Below are 18,645 nucleotides of genomic sequence, written 5' to 3'. Positions count from 1 at the left end.
GTTGTGATAACAAATGAAATGACTGGAATGTTATTCATAACATGCAGCTTGTTGTGTCCATCCTGTACTCTTATTGTGTACTTATTCCTGTCTTTGAAGTCCATCTGATTTACTGTATAAGCTCTTAATTGCATATAAAGTAGAAGAAATGACAAACAGTAATCTCTGTGGGTCCACTGCTGATAAATTTATTAGCAGACCTTGAAAAACATCAGCTCACAGATATTATGCAGTACTATCCAGTGATTGTGGTCACTGAAAGGCCATTATGAGATGGGCGTTGGCAGGATTGCGAGGTTTTATCTCATTAGTTCAGATTTTTAAATGTGAGCATTTTTCGCATTCATCCATCTGATACATGTTGTTCAAATCAAGGTAAGAAGTTTAATTTTCTAATCAAATCAACCCAGTTGGGATAAGAAAAAATGTTAAAAAATTTCAAACCAGCGAGGCCAGCTTTCTCGCATTCACAAACAACAATTATTTTTTTTTAATCGTATTCTCTGAAATCCATGATGTGAAAGACACACTTCATAGCTACAACAGCCTGTTGTCTTTTCTTGCTCATGTCACTAAAAAAACAAAGCAACTTGGAGGTTCTGGCTCCTTAAGCCTAATTTTTTTTTTAAATTAAATAAATAAGCAGCAGGAATGATATCATATGACAGTAAACTGCAAACATTTCTCACCTGCATACAAAATTGTCCCAGCTTACCTGTGAGGAGGAGCAGAACGAGGAAACCTGCAAGCATCATCCGCACAGTAACTGTGCATCCCTGACCTCTCTGTGTCGTCTAGAAATGTTTGACGCAGGAATAATAGCACTGTCTTGTACTGGAAGAAGGCTGGCCAAGTTTAATGATGCACACTTTTTTTAATCTCATTAGTCTCACAGTAGAAGCACACTTAATGCAGCAGAGCTGCCAAGAACTGCCAACACCCTCAAGGCTTAACAGCCTGTGGGCAGATCAATTTTGCTATCAAACAAAAAGCAGTTTACTTATTGTTGTCGTTGATGTGGCTGTTTAGTAAAGTAAGTCAATATAGGATCTGCTCCTGGAAGTAGTTTTGTGTCAAACAAGCACAAACCAAGGATTTATACAATTTACATTGATTTATGATGATTATCCAGTCTGGACTCATGTGTGACTGGTGACTGCACCACATTTTCACAGCACAGTTCATTTCAATTCAGAGAGACTAATAAGAAAGAAAAGAAAAAGACATAACTGAAGAAAGATAAATTTAGAAAAAACAAAAAAAAAAGATTTTGGCATGTAGACCCTCACAGGAAGCGGAGCACTACAGAAAGCACTCTGACAACTGAGGTGCTTCCATTATGGAGGAGACTTCCTCTGGAGAACTAGTGGTAGTGAGGAATGAAGCTAGGGTGAGGAGCTCTGTCACCCGGGAGGAGCTCGGAGTAGAGTCGCTGCTCCTCCACACCGAAAGGAGCCAGTTGAGGTGGCTTGGGCATCTGTTTTGGATGCCCCCTGGATGCCTGGGGAGGTGTTCCGGGAATGCCCCACCGGGAGGAGGCCCCGAGGAAGACCCAGGACACGCTGGAGGGACTATGTCACTCGGCTGGCCTGGAAACGCCTTGGGGTCCACCCGGAAGAGCTGGAGAAAGTGTCTGTCTGGGGAGAGGAAAGTCTGGGCATCCCTGCTCAAGCTGCTGCCCCCGCGACCCGGTCCTGGAGGAAGCAGAAGAAGATGGATGGATGGATGGATGGATGGATGGATGGAATGAAGCTGACTTGACATGAAACTTGGTGCGACATCCAAGGTAGCAGCAGTGAAGGATTGGCAGCGGGTTGCAGAAATTTCCATGGGTGATTGGCTAAAGGAGAACGTGACAAGTTGTAATCAGAAGTAGAGGAGAATGAGATAGAAAAATGCTTGTGATTTAAAGGGCGTGAGCTCACAGAGATACGTGAAAAGAGGGATAAAAATAATAATAGTATAGTATGCCAGAGGCCTTCACACTGAAATTCCATTGTGCTTTCCTGGTCCTCACAAGTGACCAAAAAATGGTGGTCCCCACAAATGACAAAACATGTGTTTGGGTGTGTGCATTTGCACAAGGAGAGAAAAGATATAATGCAGTTTATTTGTGTAATATGAACAGTCTGATACACATTTTCAAAACCAGTACTGTGCATACATGAGAGCTGCTATTCCATCACCTGATAACATAATGTAGTTTAAAGCAAGCACCATTAACTTCACTGAAGACATGTAAATACTAGATACAATTTTGGTGCATTAGAATTTTAGACAACAAACATATGAGTATCACAAGTTCATACTGTGTATATGCATTAATGTAGACGCAGGCTGCCTAAAACATGCAAACATCAGCACTTCAGTAGTTGCAGTATAACAAGGGACTTAAAATAACTGAACAGCAGAGTACACATTTTGTCATCATAAAACCAGGCTGTGGAAAACAAGGATTTCATCAGTGTACATCTTCCCATTAAATTACCGTTAAGTGCTCAGGACTCTAACAGAACCAGTGCTTATGATACAGGTGTCCAGTGATTTGGGACGGAGGTTCATAACTTGTTTGGATTTTTCCCGATGAATCCGTGTAGGGCTGATGGTGCAACTGTCCAATCAAAGGCTTAACCAGTGTTGTCATGTGACAATATGTTTGCAATGTTTGGCTCATTTGTAATGAACTACAAAATGACCCCAAAGCTGAACAGAAGGAGTGAATTGGATTGTGGCTAAAGTTCAAACTGGACTGAAGGCTGTGGGACTTTTTTAGACAGCAGAGATTTTAACTAGAAAGTTGAAAATGACTTAAGAAGAAAACACTGATGAGTTTCTTGTATATGGAGGACATGTGTGCGCACTGCCTCGATTGTAGTTCTTTTCATGTGACCTGTAGTTTATTTATTTATTTATTTTGTTTCGTATAGCAACTGACTTCGTTGATGTCAGTTGGTCTGAATATGGAGTGCAAATGCCAGGAGTACACTTTCTTTTATACAAAAACAGTGAAGAAAGAAATGCTGAATCTCTATCCCGCCTCCTTATCTGCTAAACTGTGCCCACCTCTGAGCAAGCCAGTCACATCTTACATTTGATTGATCATTTGATTATATCTATGCATTTTTCCACTTTAAAAAGATAACAATTAAAAACAGGCTGACCACAGCTACATAGAAAACGAAGAAAGCTCTGTTGACTCCTTTAGCCACTCTGGTCCAGTAACCACACTTCTCGTCTTCCTTCCTGTCGCTGAGGAGCAGAGACAGCGTTTTCTCAATCTCCTTCAGCTCGTCTGAGAGCTTCTCCAACGCGTGACATTCGTCCATCAATTTGCTGCTGCTGGCCTGCAAAAGTGGTTCTGGTTTATACTATAATATTATCACATTTGGTCCATTGTGATGAGAATTAAAAATGGAACCCAAGTCTAACCTCTTTGGCCACAGGGAGCAGTTCAAGTGGAGTTTCGCTAGTAGACACATCATAGATGCATGTACACCGAGTCCATTTGGGCACTGCTGAAGGGACATGTTTGACACAAAGACAGTTTCAGAATAATAAAATTGACAAACGTATTTTTAAATACTTAAAAGATAACATAATAACCTTTGGATTAGGTTGCATCAGCTTTTTCTCAAATTGTGTGTAAAATCCTAACACTAATATTGATTGGTTATTTAGTTAATAGCACTTTACTCTCTATTAAGCTGAGTTTCTGATCACATGGCAGGTCAGATTGTCGATCATCTTCCATATTAGCCAACTCATATTCTCTTCTGCCCAACGGTAAGTGGGTCATATATTCACAGGCTAGTTTTGTCTGTTGCAGTCAGCTTTACAACAGTGATGGACGAGGCAGTTATTAGGATTAAAAAGTTTCTGTAAAAACTAATCTCTACATAAGGACTAGTAGAGACTAGTTATTCGTAACTAGACTCACTTTGAACTTAGGAACTGCTGGTGCAACTGGCCCCTTTTCTCACCTTTTTGACAGCTTTGAATGTTGGTTTTGTCCTGTTTGTTAGGCTCCTCACTCAGGCTTTGGTTTCTGTTTGCCTCATCTTGGGGTGAAGAATCTTTCTCCATCAAATACATCACTAAAATCGTCTCCAGGAGGCTCAGCAGCATCAGAGCAAAAATCCCGATGCAGTAGACCGCTGAGAGGGGCAGGCAGCATCGTTAATGCACACAAATAACCACTCACTGAGTCAGTCTGTGAAGCTCATATGAAGCACAGTCCGAATAAGGCGTGAGCTTATTTACCTATAAGTGGAATCCTGTTTGACGAGGAAGGCAGAATTTCATTCAGAATAAGTTGTAGCACAGTGACGGCCAGCAGCACGGTGACCTTGAAGCTGAGCTTCTCGCCTCCGCTGTCTGAGATCAGGAAGGAGGCCAAGTCCAGACACAAAAAGAACAGGATGGGCAGCAAGAAGTTGACAATGTAGAGGAGAGACCGCCTCTTCATGTTGATCTGTGAAGTGACGGTCAAAGGTTAGGTTGCTGATGTTTCTACTCCTGCACATCTGAGAAAGTTAACCACCTGGGCAACTAACAAGGCAGTCTGCACCAAACTGCTCAGATCTGCTGTGTTAAGAGAAGAAACCAAATTTACACTAAGATTTTTACTATGGTAAAAAATCAGTCAAATGAACTTAAGAAAAAAATAATCGTAAGGAAAAGAAGAGCTGGTGGTGACTTTTTATACTCTCACATCAGTTAATGAAGGAAGGAAAAACAGGCAGAAAGAATAAAACAGGACAGTTTGATGGGCAGAGAAAAGAGAGAAGGACAGAAGGAATCAAAGAAAGGGAAAAGAACAGGCAGGACAGAACGCAACAAGGTGGAAAAGGAAAAATAATGTGTCATGTCCAAGAAACGATGTTAAGTTTATTTAATCAGTTTTTGTCTTGTGATTTCTTGAGTTACTTTGTCATTACTTCCTGTTTGTCTATTGCCATCACATTTGCTTTTTCTCTTTGTCTGTTTTCCCTCCTTTGGGGTTACCTGTCTCCGCCCTGATTGTTTCCACCTGTGCTCTTACCTTGTGTGTATATAAAGTCCTCGTCTCCCTTTGTCCTGTTCCTTTGCCACTGCCAGATCTTGTTATTTTGTTACTTTGTTCAAGTGACTTTCTGTTTGTTTTCTTAGCCTGGTTTGAGTCAAGGGAGTTTTTTGTTTCTTAGATTAGTGTAGGATTTTTTTTCCTCTGTGAAGAGTGATTTTCAGTTTGTACCTTTTGTGAATAGAAGTTTTACTTTGAAACTTTGACAGTCATGCTTTTGGGTTCAGGTCCGTAGTTCAGTCGTGACATAATGCAGTATACTGAACTTTATCTTATGACAATGAATCTCAAAAATACAGCCGTCAGATAAACATACTAATTAATAGCTGTATACTGTGCACCTGCTTTGCTTTTTCCACATTTTGTTATGTTACAGTCTCATTCCAAAATGGATTAAATGAAATTTCTCCCTAAAAAATCTACACAAAATACCTCATAATGACAAAGTGAAACAAGTTTTGCTTGAATTTTTGCAAATTTATTAAAAATGAAAAACAAAAAATGTAACATGTACATAAGTATTCACACCCTTTGCTATGACACTCAAAATTGAGCTCAGGTGCCTCCTGTTTCCATTGATCATCCTTCAGAGGTTTCTACAACTTGAATTGAGTTGACCTGTGGTAAATTCATTTGATTGGGTGTGATTTGGAAAGGCACACCCCAGTCTATATAAGCCCTCAGTGCTGACGGTGCATGTCGGAGCACAAACTAAGCCATGAAATCAAAAGAATTGTCTGTAGACCTCCGAGACAGCATTGTGTCGAGGCTCAGATCTGGGAAAGGGTACAGAAAGATTTCTGCCACATTAAAGGTCTCAAAGAGCACAGTGGCCTCCATAATCCGTAAGTGGAAGAAGTTTGGAACCACCAGGACTCTTCCTGGAGCTGTCTGCCCAGCTAAACTGAGTGATCAGGGTAGAAGGGCCTTAGTCGGGGAGGTGACCAAGAACCCACCACCTGGAGTTTGCCAGAAGGCACCTGAAGGACTCTCAGACCACGAGAAACAAAATTCTCTGATCTGATGAAACAAAGATTGAACTCTTTGGCATGATACTACTTATGTACATGTTATATTTTTGTTTATTATTTCTAATAAATTTGCAAAAAAAATCAAGCAAATTTGTTTCACTTTGTCATTATGGGGTATTTTGTGTAGAATTTTGAAGGGAAAAAATGAATTTAATTAATTTTGGAATGAGACTGTAAAATAACAAAATGTGCAAAGCGGTGTGAATACTTTACACTACTACTACTATACCACATACTGTATAAATGATGACGTCTTGTCCTTCCAAATCGCTGGCGTTGTTGGTCGTCACTGTCATGTTGATGAAGAGCCATTCGTACTGGGTCCGCATCACCTCGCGAGACCACTCTGTGGCCTCTGAAGAGTTGTCGCTCGGCTGGAGACGAATGTCCTTGACTGAGTGTTTTTAGATAAGATAACAGGAAAAGAATGGAAGATAAGTGGTGGAATCTGGTGATGTTTCGCTGAGGTTCGATTCTTAACCAAACCAGTATATATCATACACATATTATATTACTTAAGGCAACCAGACTGAGCTCATGTCATGATAAATTCTTGAATACAGTCATAAACACAGCTCATCACACTCTCACCTGTGTGTATGACAGACTTGAAGGAGAGGTTGCAGCTCTGCATGTCGAAGGGGAAATTGTAAATGTGCATCCTGCAGGTGCTGACCAGCACCTGGTCGTTCTGGACTTCGACGTCACCTTTATCATTGATGGTGAGATAAGGACTCGGAGGAGCCTTGTCCTTCTCTGTCCTGCGTGAGGACACGTGGAGACGTGTGAATACGGAAACACATGTTTTGCTACAGCTTTAAAGCTGCACTAATATTCACCCAATATCAGTGATCTGTTTTTTCCCAAATTCAAAATCTTTTCTGTGTGTGAACTCGACTGATATTATTCTTATATAAGTTAACCTGAGGTCAGGGTTTGCCTAAAACAGAGATGGAAGCTCAGTCTGACTTAATGAATGTGACTGATGAAGTAAACACAGAATTTTATCACAAGATTGGCCAAGTTTTAATTGTGTACTGCAGTTCTGACTGCTTGATCTGCTAAAACTAAACAGTGAAGGTGTACAATAAATTCAAATCCTTGTAGCATCTGTTCAGGCAGATATCAATAATGAACTTTACTATAAAGTGTTAACGGATAAAGCTGGAGGACTGTGGGTCAGGACGGGTTTTGGTGGTTGATTATTACATAATTTTTGTGGGTCAGGTGGGATCAGATTTTAAACATGACTCCTTCTACACATCCACATTACGTGTTCCATACTGCACACAGTGTTCATGCGTGTCAATGTGGGCACATGCTAATACATTCACACTTACATTTCCTCAATGGTGAGATCTGGTTTCCACAAAATTTCGGTAGGAAGAGAAACATTAGCAATCCCACAGAACTCATTTGGATCCCAGGAAATGTATTCATTGTGCCATCTCTACATCAAAGAGTCAAAAACAGGAACAAAGACCAGAAAAGACCAGAGAGGGGGGACACACAAATTAGTACTACTTTAAAGGTTTTCTTTAAATTTGATTTGCCCAACAAGATATGTGAGATTTATGACCTAGTGACAGAACTCACCATGACAGTCCAAACATAAGGAATGAATTTCTGCTCTTTCTCAACCTGTAACCAAAGAAATGTGTGTGAACAATTCAGACGGTAACGGAAGCAACACAAGCTTACATTTACTGCACTTTATCACATTTATTAGACACAGTCAATTATAGAGAGAAACAACAGGTAAAAGCTAGCTGGTTGGATAGCCAAGACCAGCTGTATTACACCTCCTGTTGCTAACAGGACACTAAGTTAACAGCGTAATTAAGAAAAGTATTGTACGCTGTGAGTCGTCCAGTCTCATAACTGTTCATGCTATTCATACTGCTTTGTGACTTTTTGGCACATTATAAGGGAAACACCACCAATCATTCATGTGCGCCGGATACGCTTAAGAGTTATGGCAGTTTGCTACGGGAATCAGGCAACCTATTTGAGTAAGTTTGAATGAAACATAAAATAATCCACTAATTTTTTAACAAGTAAGAGCAGTAATATAAAATATCCTCATTAAAGGACGTAATTATCGTTTGAGTAAAGCTTTAGCCAGTTACCACATCCAGGATAGCGTAGAGCAGTACTTCCAGGAATACCCGTGTGGGGTGTTTGTAGTTTTTAACAGGCCGAGTCATGGAATACAACTCATTGCTTTTGGTCAGCTCCAGGTGGTTTAAAACATCCTGATAACTGCAGTTACGCTCAGGATACACTCCATCTTCAGGAAAAGAAACAAACAACAACAACAAAAATATCATGGTAGATATTATTCTTAAAAATAAAGAAATCAGGACTGGAGTTTGTCTGGACATCAAATTTACTGTACGAGCTCTTAATTACTTATAATTTAGAAGAAATTACCAGCATTGGTGTCTGTGGGTAAGTATTCTCTGCTTCTTAATTTATTATCAAACCATAAAAAACACCAGCTCGTAAATATCTTCCATAATAGTCAGCGACTGTGGCCACTGAAAGGCCATTATGAGATGGGCGTTGGCAGGACTGTTGGGTTTTATTTCATCAGTCCACTTAATGATTTTTGAATTTCAGAATTCTTGCAGCCATTTCAGTTTAGATGGGGCTGTCTGAGATCCATACATTAGACATAAATTGCTATTTGTCACGCCACAATTTTCAGATCTTGGTTTTAAAGCATAATGATGTGATAAGGGTTCTTGCGGGACACTTTTTCATCAGTCTGACATTCCTCTTTTTAAATCGTTGCTATAATAAGCCATCTTCTTTAAAAAGAATAAAATGTTAATATTGATAAGCCTTCTCCTTCTTCTTGTTTTTTCCTTTTGACAATTCTGTCTTACTCTCACCTTCGAAAGAATTGTGGTGACTAATGGCTCACATGGTTTAGCTCCTTCAACACGAAGCAGACGCATGCAAACTGTAAACGCACATCAGAGAAACTGTGAAAGTCAGCACAGCAAAAACGCTGAACGCTTACCCGTGGAGAGGAAGAGCAGAAAGAGGAAAGCAGCGAGCATCATGACGGCAACATCTGTGAGAATCCGAAGTCAGTGAGGCGTCTGTGCAGTCAGTGTGTGTCCCTGACCTCAGGACTGCCTGAAGTGTCACCAAGTCTGCTGCAGTAATAATACCATTGCCTCAAACAGGAAGAGGGCTGGGCAAGCTGCTTGACTGCTCTTTTAGTTTTAGGTTTACGTTTTTGTTCTTGTTCTTTTTAATAATTTCATTCTGTCTGTTCAGTCTGACAACCATCTGGAAATAATGATCACTCCCACACTGATCATCTCAGCAGATTCTTTTTTTCTTGTTTATTTTATGTGAGGAAAAAGAAGCAGGAAGGCCACTGATGGAGACAAAAATAGGCTGTACATTTTGCACACAAATCCCACATATGTGAAGCAGAAAATAGTCAATAAGACAAAGGAAGATTATTGATTATTTATTGATCCCCAGAAGCTGAAATTTGGGAACTGCACAATGATAGAAATAAGTACAGATAAAGAGAGAAAAGTAATTTAAAGTGGTAATTAGGAGTATATAAGATAAAAAGAATAGAATAGGTGTAGCATTTATTTATATCATGTATGATTAAAATTATGTTGATGGTTGATTAAATCATATTCTTTATTGACATGAGCATCATATCAGAGCATGTTTTAGCATCCCTTTGCATGTGGGAACCGTGAATGGGGTCCTCTGGTCTTCTTGTAAATGCTTTAGGGCTTTCTCACTGTCAAATAATCCACTGCATGAGGGCTCTCCAGCAGACATTTTGAGCCGCTTCTGGCCACTTTCTGTAAGTCCACATTTCTGCAGATTTCAGTTCTCACTGCATTGTGATGCAAAATGCAGAGTTACCGGGCAGGCCTGGAAAAAACATTGGCGAGCCACATGATGGCGCTCTTGAATATCTGATGTTGTTATTCTGTGTGCCATGTTTTTATTCAAACAGAACTTTCCTATCTAACGGGAATCTCATCTTTCTCCCAGAACTGCGTAGAGACTGTACTCTACTGTACTTGTGCTCATGTTTTTTTTCATGTAATTGTCTTTTAATGCTTTCATTTTATGTTCTTCGTATGTATTTGTGTCATTTAAATTTGATCTGCGCTGCTATAATGTACTTGAATGCATAGTCTCATTATGATGCTGCTTACTTAAACTTAAATAAACATGGAAGGAACAGCTACATGAAATAAAGCTGACATGTAATTGGATCACGTTGTTTTGACGTAAACGAGTAAATTGGTTCTCATCCTATAATGAAAGAGCCTGAAAGACATTTAGTTCAGGTTGTTCATCCCTTAAATGTCTTTGTCCTATGAAGAAAGTAAAAAACATAAGATAAAACGTCCCAAACCGACAAAGTGATGCGATATGCTGTATTCCCGTTTATATTTGTACCATTGTAGGCCTTCATACACTGACCGGGTGACGTCTGTGAGAGTTCAGGCCTCAAGTACATTGGGATTGGAGCACAGGCTAACGAGGAGCAGGTAAAACTAATCAGGGCAAGGTAGGCACTCGGAGAGGTAACTTAAGTGACTGAAATAAGAGGTGAGTGTTTCAAAACAGGAAAGAATGAGTGAATGGCATGAAAAAAGAAACATAACCGAGGGAGCAGGGATCAATCATGCCTCATCAACCAAGCCTGCTGGCATAGCTGAAACAAAACAAATCAACGTCCAGTGTGACTGAATGTGGCGAATGTGCATCTCTGTCTACCCTCGTTACTGAGTGTGTCCACTGCAGGATGGCAGATTCACACTGTGATGGACGAGGCAGTCGAGCAGCCCCCCCCCGTTTAGATGTTGTGTTTATGACACCGAGGATATCAGGCTGCTGTGAGGATGAATGTAATTGGTTAGAAGCCTGAGAGTGACAGATGAGCCGTGAGGTGAAAGTAGACCGAAACAGCACAGGAGGAGAGGACGAGATAATGTGAAATATTGCAGTGTGTAAAACATGACATTAATTGAAGTCAGTGGCTTTGTGTGCTTTTTTTAGTCTTTCACACACACATACACACACTGAGACTGTTGTCAAATAGAAGGATTTGAAGTGGAAGCAGCGAAGTTTCTTCTGTAATCTCCAGCAATCGATTGTCCTGATTGAATTACGTTTAGATTAGATTTGGTTCTATTCGTGTCACATCGCTCATGTGATCTTGGGAAATGGTGGTGACCACACTGAGGGGCATCTTGGGGTAAATATTAATCTCCTACATCATAAACCGCCAGACACAGCTGCACCTCCAATTGTCTTTCAATGAAACCACCGTTTGATGTAGTGGATGGTAAGAGTGTTCATTTAAAAACATTCTCAGGTCATTTTTAGGTCCATTTAATTTATTTCAGCCAACTAAGTGATCATGAATTCACATTTTCCATAAGTATAAAGAAGTCATTGTTTTTCTTTTATCTTTCTTCAATCTCAATTTTTTGTTTTCACTTAATCCTGGTATCTGTGTGTGAAATTAACCTCTTCTACAACTTCACAGACATACAGTAAGATGCCGTAGATACAGAACATATGCTTTTACAAGCAGCAAGCGACACTGAGCTACAGAGACCGAGGCATAGCATGGTATTGTTCTAATTGTTCCATTCTATGAAGATGAACAGTAGAAACACTGACACAGTGGTGATGTAGAAAATGAAGAAGGCTTTGTTGATTCTCGTGGCCCATTGGTAGGACTTCCCTTGTTCCTCCCCGCAGCCCAGGTGCAGTTCCAGAGTTCTCTGTAGCCCCTTCAGCTCCTCCAGGATCAGCAGCAACACATGAGACTCTCCTGACTGAATGCTGCTTTTAATCTGCACACACACGGATCAATAGGGTCATGTTAGAATGGGTCTAGTCCTGCCCCCATGCTCAGACTGATGGTGTATTACAAGCCAGGTGGACAATATCATTAAGTGCATTTTATCATGAAGGATGTTTAATTGTTTGTTTTATGCAATGATTAACGCAACATTATAGTGCATCTGCTGTTTTTTTATCTGCAGTGGGGCTGAAGCTCCAGTGGGTGTTGAACATGCTTTGCGTACATATGTTTCAATTCAGTTTATCATGTATTCACAGCATTTCCACTCAGGTTTTTTAATTCACAAATAAATAAAAACTCACTAACTGGCTTTCATGGGTTACTAGACTTGATATTCTGGCACCATCTCTATTAGAGTTTAAACTGAAAAAAGAAATAGCTCATTCAGAAAAGCTTTACAGGAGAGTACAGGGCAGTTTAAGAGTGCTATGACCCTGACTAAAATTACTGTAAAATAATAAGAAAGTGGCTGTACCACACTGGTCAATCATGGAAAATTTGATTGCCCCCACTTTTGAAAGCAGTAATGATGTTGAAAATGAATGTAAACAGTTTTTTTAAGGTCCAAAACGTTAACCTGATGTGACTGGAGATTTTAGCATGTAATGAAATGAAGATGATTTTGTCCCCCTGTCTTACAATAATATTTAAGTATTAGAACCATTAAAGGTGTACCTCTGTAGCCACGGGCAGCAGTTCATGCTGTTTATCACCGTCAGACACTTTACAGATGCATGAACAGCAGGCCTTTCTTTTCTTCTCTGAAAGCACACAGCAGGTTTGTCACAAGAATGACTCTCAGAACGACTTTCAGATCCATGTACTGTGTTTTATTGTTGTTTGGTGACTAATTATGAAAGACGCAAAGTATAGAAAGTAAGAAAGTGTCTTGGATTCAATCAACAGTGGCACCTGCTTGGAAATTCTTATATTGTTAAATTCTGGTGCAAGGAAACAGCCAATTGGGAAAAATTAAGTTTTAAGGCCTCTGAGATTACCGTTATCATTTTTGAGTTTTTGCAGTTTGTCCTTGCAGTCGCCCCTCAGCCTAAGCTTCCGCTGGGATGCAGCTTCCTTCTCCATAAGATACGTAACCAAGATGGTCTCCAGCAGACTGAGCAGCATCAGGGCAAAAATCACAATGCAGTAGGTCGCTGGGCAGAGGAAGGAGGCAATAACTACTTTTTGTTTTGGCATCTGGTTCTCCTGACTGTGTGAATCATAATAAAAAACTGACCCTTCTGGCTGGAATATGTACCTATGAGTGGAGTCTTGTTGGACATGGCGGGCAGGATGTCATTCAGTATGAGCAGCAGTACAGAGATGGCCAGCAGCACGGTGACTTTGAAGCCCAGCTTCTCTCCTCGATGGTCTGAGATGAAGAAGGAGGCCAGGTCCAGGACCAGGAAGAACAGGACGGGTAAGAGGAAGTTGATGACATGTAGGAGGGGCCTCCTCCTCATGGTGAACTAGGAAAACAGGATCAAGGATCAGGCGAGATCAACCAAATGACAACAGAAGGTCATTCAGTGCACACATAAGTAATTCATAAAATTGTCTGTTTTGTAGTTTGCATGCTAATAATGACGAAGCACAGTTTAAACAGTTTGAGGACACAAATTGGCCGTTCATTTTAAGCTCATCCTGAGGCTTACTAGCCTTTTTAAAACTAAAACAGAAATGCGTACATGGGAGTTAAAGGAAAAAACAACATTAAGTCTCTTAGTGAGGTGTTGAGACCAGCTCTTAACATGTTTTACAATTCTCTAATGGAGGGATAAACACCAAAACATTACCTTACTTTGCGTTTTGATGGCAGAGAGCTTTGTCTAACACAATGCTCTGAAATCTGTCATGGATATTTAACTGGATTGAAATCTAAATCAAATAATCTGTTACCAGTATGTTCACTCAGGTTTTTCCTTTAATTTGGCATGCATCTGTCTCTGTCCCTGTGTTGCATACAGTGTATATGAGCTGTTCCCAGTGTCTGTCATGGAAGGTGAAATTGGTGCTGGTGATGGCGAGATGGAGGAACTCCCACTCCCCCTGCGTCCTCATCACCTCTCGGGAAAACTTTGTGGCTCGGGAGGAATTGGAGAACGGAAGTAGACGCATTTGATCAACTGAGATGAGAGGAGAAAATGTGAGTGAAAGGAGGCAAAACAATGACTCCAGTACAGTGGTGACATATCACACCCTCTTCCTCACCACAGTACATTGCAGATCCAATAGTGATGTTGCATCTCTGTGTGTCAAAGGGGAATTTGTGGACGTCCATCCTACAGGTGCTAACCACCTTCATGTCCTCTTCAGAAGTGACCGTCCCATCGTTGGACAGGTACATGTAGGGGTTCAGTGGGGAGTCGTCTTTCTGTATCCTGGGGCATCACACAAACGCATACAAAAGCTTTTCATGGTATGTTTGCTTCTTCTGTCGCCACCTCAGAATAAAGCACTTACTAATTATTATGCTTGATGGTATTGTTGTGTGTAGTACTAATAAATGTGAGCACACATTCAAGTTATTTACCTTCTCAACAAACGCAGGATGTGAGACATCAGTAAATATCAAGATATTAAATTACCTAATGTACAAAGTGTGTGTTTACCACCAGGGATGGGCTGGGATTAAACAAAAAAGGTCCTGGACTTCCTTATTCCAACCTTTGATTTATAAAGATGATTTTTGGATGATTGATGGCCATTTCTATCTCAGTTATAGAGTAACACTGACATGCCCTTGTGTCTGTATGACAAATATGAAGCTACTGCTATGCATCACGTTATTTTTACACTTCTGAATTAAACAAACATTGCTATTACACTATATAGACAAAAGTATTTGGGATACCTGACGATTACACCAACAGGGATTTTAATGACTGCATTCTAAATACACAGAGAGCTTTGGTCAGACACTGATGTTGGACCAAAAGGCCTGGCTCACAATGTCCATTCCAGTTCATCCCAAAGGTGTTGGATGGGGCTGAAGATGGGGCTCTGTGTGGGCCAGTCAAGTTCTTCAACAACAAAATCATCCAGCCATGTCTTTATGGACGTTGATTTGTGCACTGGGGCACAGCCCTGCTGGAATAACAAAGACCCTTCCCCAAACTGGTGCCACAAAGTTGTAAGCATAGCATTGTCCAAAATGTCTTGGTATGCTGAAACGACCTCCCTTCACTGGAAGTCAGGGGCCAAGCCCAACTCCTGAAAGAATGGCCCCATACCAATACTACTTGTTTATATAGTGTACTGATTAATTCTTGGCTAGGAGCAGTGAGTATTACCTGCTAGCAGCAGGCTCTCCTACTGTCATTTCGCAAGCTAACGGACTGCTGCTAACATTTAGCATTGATATGGATGTGACAGCAGTATCAATCTTCTCACCTGACTCCGGGCAAGAAAGCGATTATGCTGATAGATGATGTCTATCCCTTTAAAGTCAGATGTTGTGTTTGTTTTTGTGCATCTTTCCATAACCTGTACTTTGTGTCTGTGTGTGTTGCAGGCTCACATCTCGTAGATGAAGAGGTCTGGTCTCCAGAGCATGTCTCTGGGAACTGAAATATTGGTGATTCCACAAAACTGAGAAGGGTCCCATGAGATGCGTTCATTTTTCCATATCTGCGGCAAATTAAATGTGAATTATCAGAAAAATAAGAGGAGGAGTTGCACACAAATTGTAGATCGAATTGAGCATTAGCTGAGGTTCACAAAACTGTTCACACAAGAAGGCTTTTTGTATTCTTTTTTTTTGAAAAGCTGCGGAGAGTCACTCACCATTGTTGCCCAGATGAAGGGAATGAAGGTTTGTGTTTTCTCAGTCTGGTAATAAACACACACACACACACACACACACACACACACACATCAGAGTGGACCAGCTGCGTGGCTGAATGAAACACAGTTATTTTTTTATGCACCTACCACAGCCAGGATGTTGTACAGGATGATGTCCAGCTCTACTGTGGTGATCTGTGTGTGGTCCAGGACGGGCCGGGTTAGTTTATACACAGTGTTATCTGGGGTCAGTTTCAGGTAGTCCAGAATGTCCTGGTAACTGCACACTTTCTCAGAGGGCGCCCCAGCTAAAACCAAGATTCAAACATCCATACCATTGATTTGGTTTATTTTTAAACCCAAAGGAAAACTATTTCAAAGCCGTGATTTTCTTTTATGCTCAAATTAGCTTCTTTTGCAGGTTCAGAAAAAAAACCATTTCTGCTGGGTGACAGAGAGCTATTAGACTAATCTTTGTGTACATTTTTTAAATATGGATGCTACATGGATGATAAGAGGCGGGCGTCTGGATTTCTGGATTTTATATCAAGAGGCATAAAAGAAATGACAGCAGCATGAAGCAGGCAAAACAAATAAGTCATGGCTTTGAGTTTGACCATTTTTAGTTTAAAATGTGCTCTGTCAGTGATGTAAAATAAGTGTTTAACAACACCAAGAGGCTCTGCAGCCTCAGTTTGTACATCCGATATGAACAGTTTGATGGAAGGTACAACTCGATTACAAAAAAGGTGGGACGCATTCGCTATCGTTTGCAAACAAACTGTTTTTACTGACGACAGTTTTTACAAAGTGTTCCTGAGTCCATATCCTGTATATGATCCAGTGTTTCACAAAGTGGTGAACCTCGTCCCATCCTGGCTCATGACTGACTGAGCTCTTTCAGGATGCCCCTATCACACCCAATCACGATGATATCACCTGTTAGCAATGAACCTGTTTCCAAACAGGTGTTTTCTGAGTATTTAACAACTTTCCCAGTCTTTTTTGCCTCTGTCTCAACTTGTTTGAAGCATGTTGCTGGCATCACATTCAGGATAATCACACATTTTCAAAAATCCATGAAGTTTTTCAATTGAGGACAGGTCAAAACGGACAAACACACACACACAAGTTTTAAACAACGTCCAGACCCTTTTGACATCACCAACACTCTGCTGTCTCCGTGAAGAAAACAAAATCAATCACTTTCAAGAGATTCAAACACGTAAACACACCTCTAAGCCATACCTGTGAAGACGAGCAGGAGGAGAAAAGCGACGTGCCTCATATCTGCAGCCGTGGGATTGTGTGTGTTGGAGCAGCTTCCAGTCGACTGAGTGTATCCCTGCTGTAAGACCAGACCCGGTGCTCTCAGATGCTGCCCTTTGGTTTGAGCTGAGCTGGGCTGGGCAGAACAAACGACTCTGTCAAGTGACTGAAATGAGAAACCCATCCCACAATGGACGGCATGGATTGATGTAACAGGTTAACAGAGGAGGGGGACACATCAGGCCTCAGTTTGACTGTCGTGGCAGGTGAGACTGAAGATGATTGAGTAACAAATAATAAAACAAAAGCAAAGACGGGTGGGGTGATTTTTCAGTGTCGAAGGAGCGATCATGTTGCTCACAACTTATGTGATGCTGGTGACAAAAGGATACTGGCTGTACATGTGAGTGCACTCGACACGACAAATGAGAACGTTAAATTCAATTAGGTGGTAATGTGGTAACATGATAATGACATTATGAACTCTGAGGCCATTTAAACCCACTCTTTGTCTCCCAGTGCCAGCATCACAGCAGGCAGCCAAGCATTAGAGGTGATTTATTATTTCTGTAAAGTTAAAAAAAAAGCCTCTTTCTGTATGGTAAGTCAATTTTAATTTATTGATATTTCAATGGACTTTGTGCTTACACAAGAGTTTATGAGCAGATGGGGGCTGGAAAGGGCTGCGGCTAAATATTTTCATTATTGATTGTTGCTTGGATATTTTCAGATTGCTCAGTTAATCCATCCATCCATCCATTTTCTATACCGCTTATCCGTCAGGGTCGCGGGGAAGCTGGAGCCTATCCCAGCTGACTACGGGCGAGAGGCGGGGTTCACCCTGGACTGGTCGCCAGTCAATCACAGGGACAACACACAAAGACAGACAACCACACACTCTCACACTCACACCTAGGGGCAATTTAGAGTAGCCAATTGACCTAATGTGCATGTTTTTGGTGTTGTGGGAGGAAGCCGGAGTACCTGGAGAAAACCCACACAGGCACAGGGAGAACATGCAAACTCCACATAGAAGGGCCCAGACCGGGATTCGAACCTGGAACCCTCTTGCTATGAGGCGACAGTGCTAACCACTGCACCACCATGCCGCCCCGCTCAGTTAATCTTTAGTCATAAATAGTGAAAAATGTTTTGACATAAATAAATAACAAAAAGGTGATGCCTTCACATATTTTCTCATCAGTCGTCCAAAATTAAAATTTAAGCAATGTTTCAAGTTTTTCTGCATTTTTTGCTAATTAATAATAATTTATTATATAATTTAAACAACATTCGATTATCAAAGTAATTGTCAAGTTTCATTTGACTGAGTAGCTAAGAAGTTGATTCATTGGTTAATTAATTCATTATTTACTATATGTCTTTTAAAAATGAAAAAGTTCTGAGTTTATGTCTTGGTTTTGTTTCTTTACTGTAAAATTGTTGACATTTTGGGTTTTTTTTTTTTCCTTGAATTAGATTTGGATCATTTAGATTTAGATAATTAGATAGTTTGTTTTTACTAGAGACAAAAATACAAACTGAGCTCTGTGGTGGGAGAGTTTGTGATTTTGACAGATGAGAAATGAGAGTTTCAGTGAAGCTGATCACGTTAGAAAACA

The 18,645-nt window shown here is 40.6% G+C and overlaps 2 protein-coding genes across 2 annotated transcripts; both read right to left on the bottom strand.

The window, feature by feature from the left end:
* Positions 1-2,071: 2,071 nt before the first annotated feature.
* Positions 2,072-9,235, bottom strand: LOC124053286 (5-hydroxytryptamine receptor 3A-like). The gene is made up of 10 exons (XM_046378354.1): positions 9,122-9,235; positions 8,223-8,383; positions 7,690-7,734; positions 7,434-7,543; positions 6,685-6,854; positions 6,330-6,487; positions 4,261-4,471; positions 3,981-4,154; positions 3,430-3,515; positions 2,072-3,344 (listed from the first exon to the last, which is right to left on the bottom strand). The coding sequence occupies exons 1-10, from the start codon at positions 9,162-9,164 to the stop codon at positions 3,114-3,116; spliced, it is 1,389 nt and encodes a 462-aa protein (XP_046234310.1). The 5' UTR covers positions 9,165-9,235; the 3' UTR covers positions 2,072-3,113.
* Positions 9,236-11,493: 2,258 nt separating this feature from the next.
* Positions 11,494-17,042, bottom strand: LOC124053119 (5-hydroxytryptamine receptor 3A-like). The gene is made up of 10 exons (XM_046378083.1): positions 17,003-17,042; positions 15,902-16,062; positions 15,755-15,799; positions 15,489-15,598; positions 14,180-14,349; positions 13,934-14,094; positions 13,227-13,437; positions 12,967-13,122; positions 12,644-12,729; positions 11,494-11,957 (listed from the first exon to the last, which is right to left on the bottom strand). Exons 1-10 carry the CDS (start codon positions 17,040-17,042, stop codon positions 11,739-11,741), a joined length of 1,359 nt encoding a protein of 452 aa, XP_046234039.1. The 3' UTR covers positions 11,494-11,738.
* Between the last annotated feature and the right edge of the window lie 1,603 nt (positions 17,043-18,645).

This window comes from Scatophagus argus, chromosome 21 (assembly GCF_020382885.2).
Source record: "Scatophagus argus isolate fScaArg1 chromosome 21, fScaArg1.pri, whole genome shotgun sequence".
Taxonomy (NCBI): Eukaryota; Metazoa; Chordata; class Actinopteri; family Scatophagidae; genus Scatophagus; species Scatophagus argus.
This window is presented reverse-complemented; position numbering and strand designations above follow the sequence as displayed.